Source organism: Micrasema longulum, unplaced genomic scaffold, assembly GCF_059751315.1.
Source record: "Micrasema longulum isolate JH-2025_06_02 unplaced genomic scaffold, ASM5975131v1 h1tg002329l, whole genome shotgun sequence".
In the NCBI taxonomy this organism is placed as follows: domain Eukaryota; kingdom Metazoa; phylum Arthropoda; class Insecta; order Trichoptera; family Brachycentridae; genus Micrasema; species Micrasema longulum.
The window spans coordinates 21,035-41,722 of NW_028279479.1; the positions used below are offsets into that span (position 1 = coordinate 21,035).

The 20,688-nt window shown below is 37.2% G+C and overlaps 1 protein-coding gene across 1 annotated transcript in view; it reads right to left on the reverse strand.

Annotated features, from left to right (window-relative positions):
• CdGAPr (GTPase-activating protein CdGAPr) overlaps positions 1-17,573 on the reverse strand; it is a gene marked incomplete at its 3' end in the record, with an annotated part of 38,602 nt that extends 21,029 nt beyond the window's left edge. The window contains exons 1-11 of the mRNA XM_088240023.1: positions 17,490-17,573; positions 15,396-15,484; positions 13,446-13,631; positions 13,168-13,318; positions 11,926-12,110; positions 11,227-11,318; positions 9,445-9,502; positions 9,008-9,134; positions 6,474-6,652; positions 4,512-4,704; positions 1,916-2,077 (exon numbers count right to left, since the gene is read on the reverse strand). Coding sequence (XP_088096149.1) covers positions 1,916-2,077; positions 4,512-4,704; positions 6,474-6,652; positions 9,008-9,134; positions 9,445-9,502; positions 11,227-11,318; positions 11,926-12,110; positions 13,168-13,318; positions 13,446-13,631; positions 15,396-15,484; positions 17,490-17,551 — 1,484 coding nt within the window. The remainder of the gene's footprint in view (positions 1-1,915; positions 2,078-4,511; positions 4,705-6,473; positions 6,653-9,007; positions 9,135-9,444; positions 9,503-11,226; positions 11,319-11,925; positions 12,111-13,167; positions 13,319-13,445; positions 13,632-15,395; positions 15,485-17,489) is intronic.
• Between the last annotated feature and the right edge of the window lie 3,115 nt (positions 17,574-20,688).

A 20,688-nucleotide genomic window follows, 5' to 3' on the forward strand; every position in this document is an offset into this window, starting at 1 on the left:
CTGTGGATCAATCAATAAAATATTTGGGAGTACTTAAATGGATTAATCATATTGAAAAAAAACAGTGAACGGAGCACTGAGCAGAGTAATTGCTAATAAAATATGTCAATCGAAGCTAAACTGACAGTGCACAACGGAGCTTTAGTCCCGACACTTATGTGTGGAAGTGAAACATGGAACTGGCAGAGGAATGATGAAAGCCGAGTGAATAACGGACTCAGTATTGATGTAGACATTTTTAACTGCACGTTGCATTTGTACAGAAAATTTCTTCATGGGGTCGATTATTTGGGATAGTTGCTGAATGTACATCTTGAGTGGTTTATGCTATGTATATGTGCCGCATGTAATGCATATGTTTGTGTATGTTTTATATGTGCGTTCATATGTATGCGTGGATGGCTCGGAGTGTACATTCAGTATTTTTATTTATTTTAATTTATTACCTCCATGGAAAACGCAAATGTCAAGAATTATTCTTTTCTCACTTAAAATTCTTATTGATTTTTTATTTTTTTGTCACATTTAATATTTATATCTTTTTAATTTATGAAAACTTAATTGGTCTTTTTAAGTTAAAAAAATGTTGTTTTTAATACTTATTTTGTATGACTGTATGTTTTCTGAATAAAATAAAATAAAAAAAATTAAAAAATAAAATAAATATGCAGTTGTTCCAGGGTAAAAGCTCACCCAACTTGAGTGCCTCAAGGGTCAGTACTCAGACCACTCCTCTATCTTCTATACACTAGAGATATAGAGAACATTATCAAAGAATGTGGATTGTGGTCTTACTGCTACGCAGATGATACACAGATTTATTTTTATTGCAAACCAGGCGAAAAAAGTGTGCTTGTCAATTTAATTGATGGATGCATCGAGAAAATAGGAAACGGGATGGCTGAAAACAGATTGAACATCAAACCCATCAAAAACAGAACAACTATGGGTGGCTTCAGTCAGACGACAGAATTCGATCCAGGGTACGGCCCTACCCAATTTAGGGAATACCGCTTTACCTACCGTTAAACTACTGGGAGTTTTACTTAATTCTGACCTTTCTCTTGACGCTCAAATTAGTAGAACGATAAGTTCATGCTTCTATCAGTTGAGACAAATTAAATGCATACGCAAACATTTGCCGGTTGACGCCGCCCGTCAATTGATAAATGCGTTTGTAGTGTCTAGAGTCGATTATTGTAATGGTATCTACGCAGGTCTACCAATGAACAAAATGACTCGCCTATAGTCTGTATTGAATGCTGCAGAGAGACTTATTTTCGGAATCTTTAAGTTCAGTCATATCACTCCACTACTTCGGGAATTACACTGGCTACGTTTTCCACAGAGGGTCGAATACAAACTCTGTTGGCTTATGTATAAATCACTGCACAACTCTGCTCCGGAATATCTTAGGGAACTCTGCATTCCAGATGAACTAGCTGACAGGCGTCTCACGCTTAGATCAGCTACGTCTACGGCGAGAGGAAAAGTTATTATACCTCTACCCAAACAGCGCACTAAATTTAGTGAACGTGCATTTGCGGTCGCAGGCCCTACGGCATGGAATGCTATGCCAGCAGAGGTGCGAGGCTGTGAGAGTGAAGTGATGTTTCGGAAAGAACTTAAAACCCACTTGTTCTTTAAATCATTTGAATATCCGTAGCATGTGACAACAAAATAAATTGTTTTAATGAAATTACAAATTTAAAAGCTTCAATTAAATTTATTTATCTATAGAATCACTATGTAAAGCGCCCTTGATGTATTATATTACGAAAATGGCGCTATATAAGTTATCCATAATAATAATAAATAATACAACTTGTCATTTATGATTCAATTAACAAGGTCGCTGACTGTCCCTCAATCATCGTCTTAATAAAGGATCATTGGGACAAGAGAGAATACGGACCGGTAGTGGGGGGGCGGCAGCTTCACGATGGTCTCCCTCATGCGCAGCAGCTTCTCCGCGTCGTCCAGCCGCGCGCCCTCTCCCTCCGCGCCGCCCGCGCCCTGCATGGCGCTCACGAAGCACGAGTACAGCTGGTAAGTGCACAGCGGGTTGGGCAGCTCCCTGCCGGAGGCGAACACAAACATCAAATTATTTAAACTAATAATAAAAGAAATCAAACACTGATTTGAGTCTACTAAAAAAAAAAAATTTATCTTTACAAATAAAAAAACAAAAATTTCGTGACAATTGTTTCGCCTTGTTAGGGCATTTTCAAACGAATGTGAAGATTAGATGGATTGAATGTCCTTATATAGTTATACTAGCGGACCCGACAGACGTTGCCCTGCCCGAAAATTGGCTTGCCTGCTATTAGCTTGGAAAAAGACTTTTCATTAATAAGTAGGTACCTAGGTACTTTATGATTGAATCCCAAAACTTAAAATCATGAATATTCATATATTGAATTTAAGTAGGTACCTAGATACTTGTTTATGTTTGAATTCCAAAACATAAAATAATTCATTTTCAAATAAAGAATTCTTTTTGCAAACGTCAAACTCGGCTCTTTTCACCAACAGGGGTGCACTTTATTCGTGAATGCGATTTTTAAAAATGTATTGAATGTCAGTTAATATTATTTTAGTATTACCAAAAATCCAGTAAAAATAAATAAATGGGAAGAAATTATAAGGAATGTAAGAAAAAAATCTGACTGGGATTCATAAAAAAAACTTTTTTTAAACACAAAAAACAACATCCTTAAATTTTTTTTGTATCTGCATTCTCGTGGAATGCAACCCTGGTAGGTCGATGAAAATAAGATTAATGCTTCTTACTTTTTTTTATAAATTCGATTGAAAATTTTAATTTCTATGACCACGCGCAGCGTAAAGATCTACATTTCGCTGAAAACTGCACGTAAATCGGTTAGGCCGTTTAGGAGGAGTTTTGTGACATCACACGTACAGAGGAATTATATAAAGATTATCAAAGTACTCAAGTAAAAAATAAAAATAACCTTTTGAACTATAGCATGTACATTAATCAAATATTAAGAAAAAACATTTTTTTATTATTTGTATGTACATGTATATTCTGATCTTTCTGACTGTTAATTCATGTTTTTTTTTAATGTAGATAATATTATATAAGTTTAATTTAAATTTGAATCGGGCTAGTGTCTCGGACTCACGGATCAAAGGTCCGGGGTTCGCATCCCACTCTACCCCAACTTGATTCCCATTTTCTAGTAGTGAGTTATTTACAACTCGTTGAAAATGGCCCTCAAAATTAAATATTTGGGTAAATTATAAGAACGCAAATATTTCTTTTTTAATAAAAAAAATTATGTATATATATATAATCTCCACCAACAAGTTACAGAAAGTGGCTTGGTGGGATTTTAGTTTTAGTAAAAATATGAAAATTGAAATGTTAAAACTGTAAAAATGTATAATTATGGCGTAGCATGAGGGCAGCCTGAAAAGCCATTACAAGTTCTGTGGCTTGGATCTACATCAGTGCCAGCATTGATTTATTTTATGGGTAATCTACAAATAATGTTCATTAATTTGTAACTACATAAGTACACAATATGTAAATAATATACAGTAAAACTTCGTTTTTACGTTCCTCAATTTTACATTTTCTCCCTTTTTACGCCGAAATGTTAAGGTCCCATTTTTTCCCATACATTCTCATTCAAATATTCCCCCAACTCACGTTTTCTACACTTTTCAAACCCCGGTTTTACGTTGAAAATTTTTCGAAACTCATTTGATCTGTCAACAGACGCCGAGCAAACAACGCGAGCAGCTTTGTTCCCTCGATTGAAAACGAACAGAAAGAGGTGTCGAAAATTGACACTTTCGTCTTCTTGACAAATTATCTATTCTGCTCAACAATATTTTTTTGTAAATTTATTGACATAACTTTAAGTTGCTAGAATTCCACTCGTCCATGCGCTTTGTAGCTGCAAGACGATTGGTGATCTGGTGTAAATGTTATGTATATTATGTAACTAATAACCTTAATTTTGTAAATAGGGCCTAGAAATTCAATCGGCCATGCGCACAGTAGCTGAAAGACCGGTTACAATCTAACTCCCATTTTTTAAAATGAGTTTTTTTATTTATTTTAATATCATTTAAACACTTAACTTCATTGTCTATATTTTAAAGATAATGTAAATGAGGGCTAGATTTCTTACCGTCTATGCGCTCTGTAGCTGCAAGACGTGCTGGGATATTTGTTTATTGTACGGCGCGCCCTTGAGGCAATTTTCACAAAAATTAGCGCTATATAAATTATCCACCTATGATTATAATAATAAAAGCAAACACAGTATCTTGTAAAACAGATAATTTTCTTTCAAATGACATTTACAATTTTTTTTAAAATATTTTTCAATGCATTGTAAAACATCTGTTGTCTTCGATGTATCATAAAATTTTGATGTTTTCTTCGGTAGATACATTGTTAAATATCTATATTTTCTTTGGCGCATTGTAAAATTTGAATGCGTGATGCTGGGGCCCCGACAGACCCGCCTTACCTAAAGTACATCTTGAGCAAAGAGGCCACGGCGTGCACGTCCTGCGGAGCCTCCCCCGGCGGCGGGAGGCGCTCCTCGTCGAAGGCGATGCGCAGGCGCTGCGTGGTGCTCGACGCCCCCGACAGCCGGTAGATGCCGTCCACCTTCCCGTGCTGCTCGATGATGGCCGCGCAGCACGACAGCACCAGGGGAACTGGAACAAGACGTTTAGGACGCTAGAAACCATCCGCATTCATATCAAGGCGGGCAGAACGGAAAGAGTTAATTAATAATTAACGATTTGTCCATTTGCCTCGTTGAATCAGGCCTAAATTCAAATACAGTAAAACCTCGTTTTTACATTCCTAGATTTTACGTTTTTTCGCTTTTTACACCGAAATGTTCAGGACCTATTTTTCTTCATAAATTCTCGTACAAATATTCCCCCCAACTAACGTTTTTTTACGTTTTTTATCACCCCGGTTTAACGCTTGAAAATTTCCGGAATTCATTTGATGTGTCAAAAAATACGAAATTATGTCGTACCCGCGCGTCACCGCGTGTGCCCCGCGAATGAAGAATAAAAACAACCGAACAACTAATAAAGGATAAAGTATTGTCTTAACCTAAATTCAGAGCAGGTGCAGTGTAATTGACCTTTTTGTTTAAGTGTCTTCCTTTAGGGTTAATCTTAGTTTTCATGTGGACGAAAACGTAATATTGACTTGTACAAATCATGATACACAGTTAAAAAACGTTAAGAAACAACGAAGTTTTAATATCATTAAATTGCGATGTTTAAAACATATACAATAGAAATATTTAAAGTTATAAAAAATATGGTTTAAAAAGTTGTCATTAAAGTAGAAACAATTTTTCCGCGATGTATGTGACAGTTGTTTTTAGTGATGCCATAGAAAAAAAATTATACCGATAAATAAAATTTCCCAACATTTAGGGGAAAAATGATTTTATGTTATTTTATGCAAATTCAAAATTCTATTTTCGTTTTTTTTTTATTTACACATAAAATAATTTTTAACATGTTGTTTTTAAATCAAATAAATAAACAGATTACATTGTTTGAAAAAATATAAAAATATTTTTAGTGAAATCATTGAAAATAGATAAAAAAAATATTGTAAATTTCAACGTATCAGTTTTCACAAATTTTCTGTAAGTACACTATAGTGTAGCAAATCAATTTTATTTTGATGTAATTCCTATTTTTAAACTTCAGAGTCAGATGAATCTCTTCACAACAATAAAGGTTTCAGCTCTTTAACTTCACTAAAATCAACAAGTGGAAGAATTGAAGAAATATGAATGTTCAAACATAGGCAAATTGGTGAATGTTACGCAGTGTGTAAAGTGGCCACTTACACCAGCCAATGACAGGTCATAAGCCCTGTAAATGCCTAGACTTCCATATTCCCTTATTTAAGGTATTCTCCATCTCTGTTGTAATTTGTCAATTTCAATTCAATTCATTTATTTAAATATAACATATACATTACAAACACATATTCAATACGGACATATTATAACAAAGAAAAAATACATGAAAGAGACTCATGTCAAAGTAGTAGGAGAATCCTGCTCCGGAAAACCCCTTCGGATACATGGAACAGATCAACATCCAGAGCGATGTTGTTCAGTGTAGCGGTAGCCCTTCCAACAGGCAGGTGGCAGGGTGCTCCTGTATATCGGAATATGAAACAATCTATGCTGACGCTGTCTTAGGTAATTATCAGGAACATACAAACCAATGCAATGCTCATCATAATCTCAGAATTATCGATCATACAACGCAACAATGGATAAAAATGTGTAGTCAAATACACATTCCATCTAGTCTCTAAGCTGTTGTAGCCGAGCATACCCTGGAGAAACTCGGTCGGGTAGAGCCATTATAATGCCATCATGGTGAAGGTACATCTTCCGATTGCAATCGTCCCCAAGGCCCGAGGCCATCGGTGTTACCTTGGTGTCCCGAGTTGAGCAGGTGCTCGCCGAGGTCGCAGCCGAACACGCGCTCGCGCAGGATGCCCTGCTGGCGCAGCGAGCGGCGGCTGGGGCGCGACAGGATGAAGCTGCGGAACAGCGAGATGAGCTTGCCGTGCCTGCGCAGGACTGGCTTCATGGGCGCCACCGCCACCGACCTGGAGAACAAGAGAGGAAGAAAATAGGTGATGAGAAAGTTCAGTACTATGGGAGATTGGATATAAAAATGATTTCTTGCACATGGCAAAATTAGAGCATTTAATGAATTGAAGGTACTGCGAGGTTTCTCCAAAATGTACGAATAAAATATTATTAAATTAGAGACAGGCAGCTATCAGCCGATATGCCCTAATCTTGACTTTCTGATAGATTTATTTCACTTTTTATATACAGTAAAACCCCCTTTTTACGTTTTTCAAAGGAGCAAGAAAAAAAGTGTAAAACTGAGGAAAACGCTAAAGTGAGGAAATGAAAAATGTATGTGTTACCTATTTTCAATGATTTCACTAAAAATATGTTTATATTTTTTCAAACAATATTATGTAATCTGTTTATTTATTTGATTTAAAAACAGCATTTTAAAAATTATTTTTTTCTCTAAATGTTGGGAAATTTTATCTATACGGTATCACTTTTTTTACTATGGCATCACTAAAAACAACTGTCAAATAGATCGCGGCTTTTTAAACCACCTTTTTTATAACTTTAAATACTTGTATTTTTATGTTTTAAGCATCGCAATTTAATAATATTAAAACTTTATTGTTTCTTAACGTTTGTCAACTGCGTATCTTGATTTGCACAAGTCAATATGACGTTTTTGTTCAAATGACAATAAAGGCTAACCCTAAAGGAAGACACTTAAACAAAAGGGTCAATTACACTGCACCTGCTTTGAATTTAGGTTAAGACAATAACTTATCCTTTATTTTTTGTTTACCTGTTTTTATTCTTCATTCGTGTGGTATACGCGGTGGCGCGCGGGCCGCGGCATTGATATTACGACAAAATTTTAGCTTTTTTGACACATCAAATGAATGCCAAAAAATTTTTAGGGGTAAAACCGGGGTTATGAAAAATGTAAACAACGTTAATTTGGGGGAATATTTGTATGAGAATGCATGAAGAAAAATGGGTCCTGAACATTTCGGTGTAAAAAGCCGCAAAACGTAAAATCGAGGAACGTAAAAACGAGGTTTTACTGTATTTATTTTTATATACATATGTAGAAGAAACATATGTACAAGAAACTGAACAAAGAGAACATAAAACCATTTAGCAAAGACAAACAGCATTAAAATAATGGTAAACGATATATTCATAAACATGATCAACATATAAGACTTCGAGCAAAATCATGCTAATCCATCTTCATCCCACACTGTTTTAGTGGCGAAGAGATCTACGAAAAGCTGGAAGGTCCATCCCAAAAAATTCCATGTTGTGTGACGAATTGACTAATCTACACATTCTGGACATTGGGGCATAAAAACAAAAGTTGCTCTTAGAAGATTTGACAAATAGCAAATTTCGACTTCTGGTTGGGAAAAAAATGAGAAAAAAATGTAAGTATAAAATATGTCCAATTTGATTTTTAACGTATGTGTAGGGTCGATAGTCCATAGTCGATGACACACACGTGTTAAATTAGTTCACCTAAAATAGACTAATGACCGACGATGCAATGTCATCATTTTCAATCGAATCCAATACATTCGTAAAATGCAACTCTATGAGTACTGCACACGAAATCGGAGGGCATCGTTCTGCAGTACATTCACACCGTCCCTACCATGAAGAAATGTACTACAAAGGAACGCCGTCTATAAAGAGACCATAGGACGCAGCCAACATCAGTCAGCTCGTTCAATTAGCCCAACAAGATCAGTGCAGTTTGCTCAGCTCCAACATGTAGTTCAAGTGCAGTCTCTTAAAACCATCATCGCCGCTATGCTCGCGCTACACAACCAAGTGCTGTATCTTATTCGCCATGTAATAAATAGCAATAATTAAAAAAAAAATCAATACAAAATGGCCGAAAACAAAGGAATTGCGAGTATGTCATTTGACTTTTGAATGTGGTGGAGTTTGGAAGTTTGAGTTTTTCTGTTTTATACCTAAAATATATTTTACATATTTTTAAAGTTTTCACCAAAGATGTAAAATAGATAAAACTTTCAAATGGCATTCAAATCCCATTTTTGGCAAAATCGGGAGTTACGAGTTTTACAGTTTAGGCAAGCGATATTGTTTATAGTCTGTTTAGAATCTGTAAGTACCATCAACCGAAAGATTATTTTCTCTTAAAGACTGAGTCGGTTGGTGAAAACTCTTTGCCAAAGGAAACATGGAAGATTTCCAAAGCGACTTTTCTTGAATTTCCTAAAGTGTCACAACTTAACCAATCGATTATAGCATTGTTGCGTCGTTTCGACAACTGGCAACAGGTTTCTGGTTTCCATCTTTGTCGACGCTAAGTCTCGGTGGAGATTATAAAAATTACAAGTCTTTACCCGACTATGGGGGGCGGCTGCTTCATGTTCCTCGGAACCTTGTCCCCGATGACGGCCACACACTGCTGGGGGAAGAAGCCGACGCGGAAGCCCCTCTTGCCTCGCCACCACGTCGACTCTGAAGGACCTGAAATATTTTTGATATTAAATTAAAAACCTATTATAAATGAGGCGTGTTCGACCCTCTAAAAAATGTTGAAAATATATTTTTTTTAAATCTGGCTTTAGCCTTTTTAGACCCAAGACACAGATGGGTATAAATAAAAACTAGATAGATAATATCAGAAAAACTGTTTATTATTGAAGGATATTCGGCTATGCAGCCGAGGGGCTCGCCAAATATTTGGTATACAGCCAAACCGCTATTTATTTCATCGCTAATTGAGAGGTCGCAATATGAAAAAGAAGGAAAATCATCGATCAAAGTAAACACATACCTGGCATATCAATAACGGAGATCATATCGCCGACTTCGAAACTGATTTCATCTCGAGCCTGGAAAAGGAAAACATAATCTTATATGCATTGCAACTGGCACGTCTTTATGTCGAGGTCCTAAGGGCACTGGCAACACTGGTGACTGGCAACTCCAGGTGCCAGGCCTACCAACACAGAAACGCAACATGTCACCAACGACAAAAAAAATAAATTCAGACTCTCTCCGCCCAGCATTGATTCTGATCGTCTTCGAAACAATGTTAATAACTTATAACATTTAACGTAAATTCTTCTTCTTTTTTTTTTCTTTTTTTTACATTTTTTTTTTTTTTTTTTGCACCACAACAGGCCAGGAGGCCTAATTACAGTGGTGAATTACATCACAGAGCACTCAGGCTTGAGAAAAATCACATTTTAATTTTTGTGTTCTCACCGGGAATCGAACCCGGAACCTTCCGTGCGTGAGTCAAGCGTCTTGACCACTACACCACGGAGGCCGCCTCCTAAGTGGAGCATGTGGACATCACCAGTTGCCTCCAGGAGACCCTATTGCCAGTCAGCATTTTCGCTTCTTCCCATGTCAATCCAGCGCCCTTTAATTCCGCCGAATAAAGTCTAAAGGTCGTCATTGACGGCCTACCAGGGCGGCGTGATCCTGCAGGTTTAAAGAAGAGGCAACTAGGGTTTAGGTTCTCCTGAGGCATGCGCAGCACGTGTCCAAGCCAGGTCCACCGCCGCATCCTCGAGACGCTCGTTATAGGAGGCTGCTGCGTCCGTTCTCGGACTTCAATGATGGTTATAAAATCGAACCACCTTACACCTAATATTCTTCTCAAGCACTTACTCTCAAAACTCAGAAGTTTGGTGTTTTGAGCTTTGGTAAGGTGCCAAGATTTGCGTAAATTAGTAACCAGTATTGTTCGGTTATTCATTACAATGTATTTTATTTAGTTATAGTCAATTAAGTTGAAGATAAAACAGTCTGACATGTTAAAAACTTGGGCCCAATACCGTGAACTGCCTCTGAAAAAAGGTAGTTCTACTTTAAAGTAGGTGCCAGTGTCGTGGCTATTAATCCGAAAAAACGGCCGTATTTGTGGCAAAACAATTCATGGCTTTTACACCACGATAATGCACCTGCTCACACTTCATTGGTAGTTTGTGCATTTTTGGCCAAAAACAATACTGTAACATTCGCCAGACATGGCTCCGTGTGACTTTTTCCTATTTCCAAAAATAAAGAGAACTTTAAAGGGCCATCGTTTTACAAGAATAGATGCCATTAAAAGCGCATCGCTGAACGAGCTACAGGCTATCCCGAAGAAGTGTTTGGAGGATTGGAAGAAGCGCTGGCACAAGTGCATAACATCTAATGGGGACTATTTTGAAGGCGACAACATTAATGGTAATGAATATATATGTATTTAAAAAAATATATATATATTTTCTGTACACACCTCGCAGGTGGCAGTTTTAGCATTGTTTTTAGTATAATTTTTCAGAGAATAGCCAATAGGTTAAAAATTGACTCTAAACAACCACCCATCCAAATATTCCATATGACGCAACCGATAGGAACAGTGGAAAATATCATCATATCTCTATCCGTAGGACATAGCATTGGAATTTGAACGTCCAGCATTTTCATGCACTGGAATGGCTGTTTTGAGGAATGAGCTGGAGGGCATCGCGTATTATATTCCCAGCTTTTATTTTTGTTGCATATCATCATGTTTATATTTAGAGATATAGTAGATTGGAAGCAGGAGATGTTCACATACCTGGGACACATATCTCCTGACAGAGTAGGCGGCTGCCACGGCGGGAGTGTTGATGGAATTAGAGTCTTCGCTGGCGACCAGGAGACGGTGCCCTGAAATATATTACCCATTGATATTTACATATTTTGATACTGTGAGTTTGGCGTGAAAGGCTTGATGTCTGTAGAAGATAGATGCGGCCTCTACAAACTATAATTTTGACAAAAAATAAGTACGATGCTGACAGCCATAAATGCACTTAAATCCATTTCAGCTCCTTACTTAGATTTAGTAAAATCTCTTGGAATCAGCAACGGAACAAAATTATTATTTTGTAAAAATACTATCATTTTCATGCATGGGAGGGTCAAAGTTCAGTGATCTATGACACACACTGTGCCAAATGATTTTACCTAAAATACAGGGCAACGACCCAAGAAGCCACTCAGCATTTTTGAGCAAGAGCCGTAACTTGTAAAAGAAAGGCAATATTACTAAAATGTTAGGCGGTCAGGAGCGTATATAGCACTCAGCGCCCTTGAGGTGATTTTCACAAAAACGGCGCTCTATAAATTATCCAAATATAAATATAAATAAATAAATAAATAAATAGACCCTCATATTTAAGGAGGCATCCAAAGTATATCAAAAATATATTTTTTTTAATGTTTCCTTGAAGGGACAAGCAGAAAAGCTATCGTATAGCCCACAGTACGGTACCTTTGTTGTCCATCTGCAGCCAGTTGAGGATGGGCCCACAGTTGATGGTGTCGTCGGCGATGATGCTGAAGTGGTGCAGGTAGTCGGCGATGAGGGACTGATACACCTCGGGGCCCTCACGTCGGGCCTCGTCAACCCCGATGGAGAGGTCGGGCAGCCCTGACACCTTCCGGTCGTAGATACACCTGAAAATATTTGCATTCTTGTTATATTTCCAAATTTAAATCAGTTTAAGTGGTAAATAACCATAGATAGAGTTTTTCTACTAACATTTCTAGGTGGAACTGCATTTTAATTACAATAATAAATTTTTTAATTGATTCAACATTTATTTATAATAGTGTACAACCAGTGACCGGGTTTCGTCTCAACTGACATTCTTATGTTATATACAATCATTCCATGATTGGAAGGCTTCTCCAGAAAGGGGCTACAGCTGCTCCATTGTGGCCCTCATATTGTTGGAAAACATTTTCCTTTTGGCAAGGATTTTTTGGGAAGAGCCAGTAGTCGCATGGTAGACAGACAGGAACCTTTTTTCGGCCAAAAATACAGCAGATTGGAAGCGAGATTTCTTGACGAATTTCGCAATTTGCTAATTATCACTTAACATTCTTTGCACGGAACCATATGAGATGTTCAGGTCTTCGGTAACCTCTCGAATAGTCAATCGCCTGTTTGAATGAATAATTTTTATCACTTTTTGGACGTTTTTGTCTGTTTTTAAGGTCGAAGGATGTCCCGACCATTGCTCATCTTCAGCCGATCCATTTCCGCTTTTAAATCGCTTATACCACTTGTAAAATGTATTTTATTGTAACTAAATTGACGGAATAAGTCCGTAAGTCTTCATAGTCACCATATTATCTCCATACACTGATTATATTTCACAAGCTTCTTTGGCGATTTTTTGCAACTAAAAACAATACTTGACAATAACAGAAATCCATGATACGAGATAGACACGGTAAATACGACCTCAAGCTTCCGGCTCTGGAAGTCGACTGACCAGTCACAACTTGTTCAAACTTGACACTGACTATCTCGATGAATCGAGCTATCGGACTTATTACTTCAAATGGATGTAGCGTTAGCAGTTGCAGCTATAAAAATTCGTTCACCATATTTTTCTACATTCAAATTTTGCAAGGCTGGAGAAACTTTCTCTTTCTTTCCTGTAAACATTTGGCATATTTATGATAACATTCACATGGACTTGACAATGTGACGGTTTCCACCAACCTATGTAGCATGGAGTCCAGCATTTTGAAGTTTTCGGCACTGCGTGTGACCAGCCACTCAGTGCTGTCGCTGTCCTCCGCCGGTCGCTCGGCGTCCGTTTGCTCCGAGATGTTCTCGCAGTGCGGCCGCACGCTGACTGTCACCCAACCGGCTGGAAATGAAAAGAGAATATATATACTTGAAAATTATACATATATTTGTAACTTATACATTGAGTAAAATAGGATACTTATTCTTCTTACCAAATAAAAAAAAGTACAATGAAAAAATCGTCTCACCGTCTTCCTCGTGCTGCGGTGGCGTGGCGCCGACGAGCGCGCGCGCGCGCAGCCCGCCGAGGCGAACGCGTCCGTAGTGGAAGTGCGCGCACTCCTCGAGGCGCGGGAAACGCGCGCCGTCCGCGCCCGCCGCGGGCAGCCCGGCAGGCGCGCTGCGTGACATGGGGCCCGCCCAGGCCGACCATCCTGCGAGGGAAAAGGTAAAATTACGTAAATAATGTGATTTGGCGCATAACGCGGAAGAAAAATATTCAATGTCGTAAATTATACAAGTAACTTGATTTGGCGCCCAACGTGGAGAAAAATACATAGTATATGATAATTGGCGCCCAACGAGGAGCAGAAAAATTCATATTTTATTTATTTATTCATTTATTAGTTTATACATACAATGTTACGAAAATGGCACAAAAAACACTCTGGCAAATTCTGCTAGTACTAGGAGTAGGCTCAGTATATGAAGGGTCGGCAAGCCAGAAATATTAATACGCCTAATGTTGCAATCGGTTCCTATATGGGCAAATGCCTGTTCTAAGAAACCGATTTGTTGCGGCAAATATGGTTTTCGAATATGTTTCCTATAAATAAAAACAATATTGAAGAAATAAAAAAAAAACAGTTATAGCCCAAAAGAGAAGAAAAGAAAAAAAAATTAAGTTTACATTAAATGTAAAAATACAATTAAATACATAAATATAAAGCATACATACTTCGTACATACATATACACATACATACATATATACACACATATACATATATATACACACATACATACACAATATATATGCACATGCGAAAATACAATAAATTTATCTATGATTCAATGGGATAGCATAATATTTAGATTACTATCTTCAATAAATTCTCCGATTCCTTACTTCCAATGTCTGTCAACCAAATTTTTAAATTTCTTTTCAATACTGATGGTTTATCAAATTTCCAAAATGACGGTATCAGGTTGTATAGTTTAGGTCCGTTATATAGAAATGATTTTTGGAATACCGCTGTACGTGCTATTGGAATCACCAAATCGTTTCTTACTGTACTCCTGGTTGAGTGCGCATGACTCACAATATACTTCGCGGTGTCCGCGATGTAATGGCTAAAACACTTGATTCACACATGGAAGGTTTTGGGTTCGAATTCCGGTGAGGACACAAAAAAACAATGTGATTTTTCTCAAGCCAATGTAATTCACCACTGTAATTGGAGCTTCTGGTCTGTTGTGGTGCAAAAAAAATACATGTGTGAATTGGCGCCCAAAGAGGATAAACAATTTCGATACGTTTACAATGGCGCCCAACGTGGGGCCGCAGTGATAAACATGTGGAAATGTTTATCAAGAAATATTTGAACTAAACAAATGTTAGTTGGGTGCTTTAGTTATCATTATTTCTCCATACACGCCAAGCGGTGCGCAAGACACTGCGAAGGTGGTATTCTGAACGCAATAGCGCACGCAGAGAACGCATTTTTAACACGTAATTACGAACTTAATACACGCCGACAGAGCGATCTCTACGCGCGCTGTACCATTCAGGATATCAGCCCTGAATCAATACATGATATTTTAATAATTTATTACAGTTAATGAAATCAGTGTTCTGCTTCAGGTGCCAGCCCAGGGAAAATAAAATACTGCAGTGTGGGAATCAAGATCGAGCCCGAGACTTCAAGCATCGCATTCAGGATTTTTACCCAAATAGCCGCTAACACTCATCCTGGGCTCGGGTTCTTTTAACACATGGAGCGGAGTAATGTACATTGACGCATAAAATCATTATTGATTTATTTGAAGGTAATTTTACTTTCCTTGAAACATTGTGATCTGTTTTTCCGCATTCTCTCTTGCAAGGTTCATTTGAAATGTTTCACATCTGTCACGTAATTGCCAATTTTATTGAAAAGGCGCCCAACGTGAAAAAATGTATCAATATTTAAAACTTACCGCTTGTGTCATTTTCGTTGTCAGTCTGATAGTCCAGGCTGCACTCCTGCATAGACTTCCTGTCCACGTCGCCAGAGAAGTGGACAGACCTGATGAAAAAGTATTTGGTAAACGCCTTATAAAAATAATGTAAAATTTGTAAACGGAGGTTTAGTCCCCCCCGAAAAAGTTACTGCTGCCATCACGCCATTTCAACGTGGGGTAGGCAGAGAGGATGGAACGCCATACGTCTTCCAGATTCTTGTCATAGACGCCCTTCGGTTGTGTCTGCTTTTGACATGACCACATGATCAGACATGAGATTTTGTTTGATCATGCCATGAGTTTCTCGGTCATCTTTCGTCCTGTTCTATTTACGAATTATTCTCGACACATCGTCCCTTAACTCTTCCTTCCCGGTGATGTGTAGCCAGTACACATTGCATCATTGCTGGCCTACGTGGTGTAGAGGTCAAGACGCTTGACTCACGCACGGAAGGTTCCGGGTTCGATTCCCGGTGAGAACACAAAAATTAAAAATGTGATTTTTCTCAAGCCTGGGTGCTCTGTGATGTAATTCACCACTGTAATTAGGCCTCCTGGCCTGTTGTGGTGCAAAAAAAAAAAGAAGTAAAATCTAATAACTTTAATATCTCTAATACTACTACTACTACCATCACGCCATTTCCCCGTAGGGGTAGGCAGAGTCTATCCTGGCATACATTCCTAGCTACTTCCACATTCATACATCTTGTCATACATGCCCTTCGGTTCTGTCCGCTTTTGACATGACCAGACTTAAGATTTTGGTTTATCTGATCATGCCACGTCTTTCTCGGTCGTCTTCGTCTCACGTTGCCGTTCATTTTCGCGATATATACTTGTTTTACCATTCTTTCGTCGTCCATTTGTTCTACGTGACCAAACCATCTCAGAGACCCTTTCTTAATCTTATCATTATACTTGACTCAGATTTACACTCTCGCCTGATTTCATCATTCGTAACCCTGTCATACATTGATTTCCCACACATTCGTCTAAGATATCGCATTTTAACCGTGTTCACTCGGTTTTCATCGTTCCTCTGCCAGTTCCATGTTTCACTTCCATACATAAGTGTTGGGACTAAAACTCCGTTGTGCACTGCCAGTTTAGCTTCGATTGACATATTTTTATTAGAAATTAGTGTGCTCAGTGCTCCGTTCATTTTGTTGCCCGCATTCACTCTTCTTTCAACATCTTTTTCTACTCTTCCATCTCCAAAAAAAGCAATCTGTTAATTTCTCTAAAATTTTATTGTGCACGCGGAAATTTTAGGACAGAAAAGTTTCTTGTACTTCTCCCAGACGCCCGTTAGCTGCGTTAGTATTAGTAGCTGCTCGGCTTTCGTTAGAGACGGTTCTTTTGCGCGCACCATCACTTTTGACTTCAACTATAAATAATTGAAGCAATTTCTGATGAATATGACACTTTTACGATTGAAAATCTCTCATTTTTTGCATGTGTAGTGGCTACACAGCACCGTAATGCGCGGAAGTTTTTAGGACAGTAAGGGAAAGGTTAAGCAACAACGTGGCGTAAGTCATTTTTGTTATTTTTACAAGATGGCAATAAAAATGCGCTGTACTGTCTTTAAATCGTATATTTTTTATGTTTTTCTATCATTGTCGACTGTTTGTTTCTGTAAAATAAATAAATAATAAATAATTCAGTACAGCTTTTTAATGAAATAAGCAGTTTTTTCATCTTCCGGTAAAAATAACAAAAATGTTTAAGTTTATTTCAACAGAGAGGGAAAACATTTTTGAGAAGGGAATATGGAAGTCTAGGCATTTACAGGGCTTATGACACGTCATTGGCCGGTTTAAGTGGCCACTTAACAAAAATGACTTACGCGGTTACATAAGGGACGAAATCAACTGTGTTCAGGGCTGGTATTATGAACGCAATTTTAACGCGTTATTTAGTACGTAAAATTAACCGGTCGGGAGTGGAGCACATCAACACCCTCGTAAAAAATATATTTAAAAAAAAACACCTTCACTGTATGAGTAAAGGTAACAGAATGGAAAGGAATGACGGTAGAAAAATATATAAATAATTAAGTTTGGTTACCTGTGGTAGGTGGGCAAAGGCTCCGGGTCTCCGGGGGCCAAGGAGAGCGACTGGCAGGACATGGCGGAGCCGCGGCCCGCCGGGGAGCCCTGCGAATCAAACAGACATAGCATGTTAAAATAATAATAATTATTGAGGTGATCGCTCAAATGCTTAGCATGTTTTTAAGCACGTCGATAGTTATTTGTGATTGAGCTACTGGTGGACTTCGAATGATCCTTCCGTGTGCTACTACATAGACACAGGCACATAACCGACAGTTGAAGATAACTCTTTTGGCTTCCCATCGTAATCGGGGCCCCGGTATTTTTTAATCGTCTCCTGAACCAAAGAAACGTACTGGTGGTTTAACTTAAGCTGGCGCGTTCAGAAAACTCACACTAACGCATTTAAAATTTACAGGATGTTGATTAAATTATTACTACCATCACGCCATTTCCCCGTAGGGGTAGGCAGAGAGAATGGACCGCCACACGCGCCAATCCTGGCATACATTCCTAGCTTCTTCCACATTGATACATCTTGTCATAAATGCCCTTCGGTTCTGTCTGCTTTTGACATGACCAGACTTAAGATTTTGGTTTATCTGATCATGCCACGTCTTCCTCGGTCGTCCTCGTCTCACGTTGCCGTTCATTTTCGCCATTTTTGCCGTTCACTTGTTTCACCATTCTTTCGTCGTCCATTCGTTCTACGTGACCAAACCATCTCAGAGACCCTTTCTTAATCTTATCAATTATATTTGACTCAGATTTACACTCTCGCCTGTTTTCATCATTCGTAACCCTGTTATTTTTATTTTTATTTTTATTTTTATTTTATTAGGGAAATCAACAGTTCTACATACATATTTTTAGTAAACAAACAGATATAGTGTATAAACTCAGAACTAATAACAGATTTCCACATAGTATACAAAGTTAGTAAAGAATATATATATTACATATCAAATCAATACATACAATTTTATATATGTTATTACATATCAATCAATACATACAAATTAGACTAGAAATGTTGATTTCCCTAAGTACCAATAATCAAAGATTTAAAATATAAATTTAAGAACATTAAGTTACTGTAAATTGGCGTGTTAGGACAAAAATGCTTGAGGACTTTATTATTATAATATCTAACTAAGTTACATAATACATTTTTAGTGTAAATTTTAAATCTGACAGAGTGATGTTTGTATAATCTATATTTTTAAATTTTGTATTGTACATTGAAAAAGTCCTACGAAAAAAAGCATTTTTAACATACGATGTTTTACTTATTGGTACATGAAACAGGTGGTACCGTCTACAAATCCTGGCTGGCACATGTATTGTTATTAAACCAAGCAGCTCTGTACAGTCAACCATTCCTGTCACAATTTTGTAAAGCAGTAGTTGGTCCGCACACACTCTGCGGTATTGTAGAGAAATGATTCCATGGAAGGTGGAGGCAGTGAGAGTAGATACATAAGAAATACCGGTTTTGTATTTAAGGTACTTTATAAATTTGTTTTGAATATTTTCTATTCTACTTATATATATGGCATACTGGGGATTCCATATCTGAGAGGCGTATTCCAAATGGCTTCTGACAAATGTATAATATAATGAAATAAGGGCCTTTGGATTATCAAAGTGTTTACTCATTAGAATTATGAAACCTAACATGCTCAATGCTTTGGAGGTAATTTTATTGATATGCGATTCAAAAAGTAGTTTTGAGTCTAAAACAATCCCAAGATCTTTAATTTCGTGCTTTCTCATTAGTACATTATTGTTTAGTTTGTAATCAAAATTAAGAATTTTTCTTTTCCTTGTGAATGTAATACAGACACATTTATTTATATTCAAAAACAGTTTATTTTTAAACAGTTTTATGCATTGATTTCCCACACATTCGTCTAAGAGATCGCATTTCAACCGCGTTCACTCGGCTTTCATCCTTCCTCTGCTAGTTCCATATTTCACTTCCATACATAAGTGTTGGGACTAAAACTCCGTTGTGCACTGCCAGTTTCGCTTCGATTGACATATTTTCACTGGAAATTACTGTTCTTAGTGCTCCGTTCATCTGTTGTCGAAAATGTTATATCAAATTTTAACCAAATGTGCTATCTTTTTTGAAAAATTCGGTTTTGGATTAGAGGGTCGTATATTTTTTACTAAAAACATTAAATTTGTTAAAACTTAACGATAGATTGTAAAATCAATATGGGAATGCCCTGAACTATTATCTCTCATCAACTTCAGGGTGCCTGGAAGAATGACTAGACAGGTGCCACCGTTTTGTAGCAACAATTCACGGACAGTGTATACTTGTAATGCCGTATTAAATAGACTTCATGAACTCGGCAATAGTTATTCCCACGTATCTGATCTCTTAAGTGTAGGGTATTGTTCCTATAGAACAAACCTTTTGAACTTTTTCAAAGATGGTGAATGGTAATTATATTTATTTATTCATGCATTTCATAATATATACAGTTTTTTGTTTACTTTGCCCAGCTGTATGAAACAGTACTTATGATTTTCTTGTTGTTTTACTGTAGAATGTTTTATTATTTAAACTTTCTACTGAATATGCTGTATAATTGTTGGGTTAATTATTTTAATATAAATCTTGTATAATTTTTGGTTTAATTTTTTTTATTATAAATCTTAGGTATCAGGAAACTCATGTTTAAAAAATAACCACTAAGCCAAATATGTCAATATTATAAATGTTTGTAAAAGGCAGATTTGCCGTTTATGTTTATAAAATAAAATATGTATATAAAGTGTCAAATAAATAAAATGCGTATGTGTAAGTATAGCGCACGCGCCAGCTTATAAAAATCCACCAGTACGAGTGAAATAACAACAATGCAATTCGGAGTACCTCAGGGATCAATATTAGGACCATTGTTTTATATAATATACATTAACGACATAATACACAGTGACATAGTGGGAAAAAAACAATCTATGCGGACGACTTAGGAATTTTATATGAAAACAAAAATGACATTGAAACGACTAAAACCATCAACAATGACGTGCAAAAACTATTAGAATGGACAAAAAAAACTTCTTAACACTAAATGCCAAGAAATGCAATATAATACATTTCCAAACACAAAAGAAGAACCATAACATGAACATAAAAATAAACAACGAAACTCTTAAAGAACTAGAACATGTGACTTACCTAGGACTCACAATGG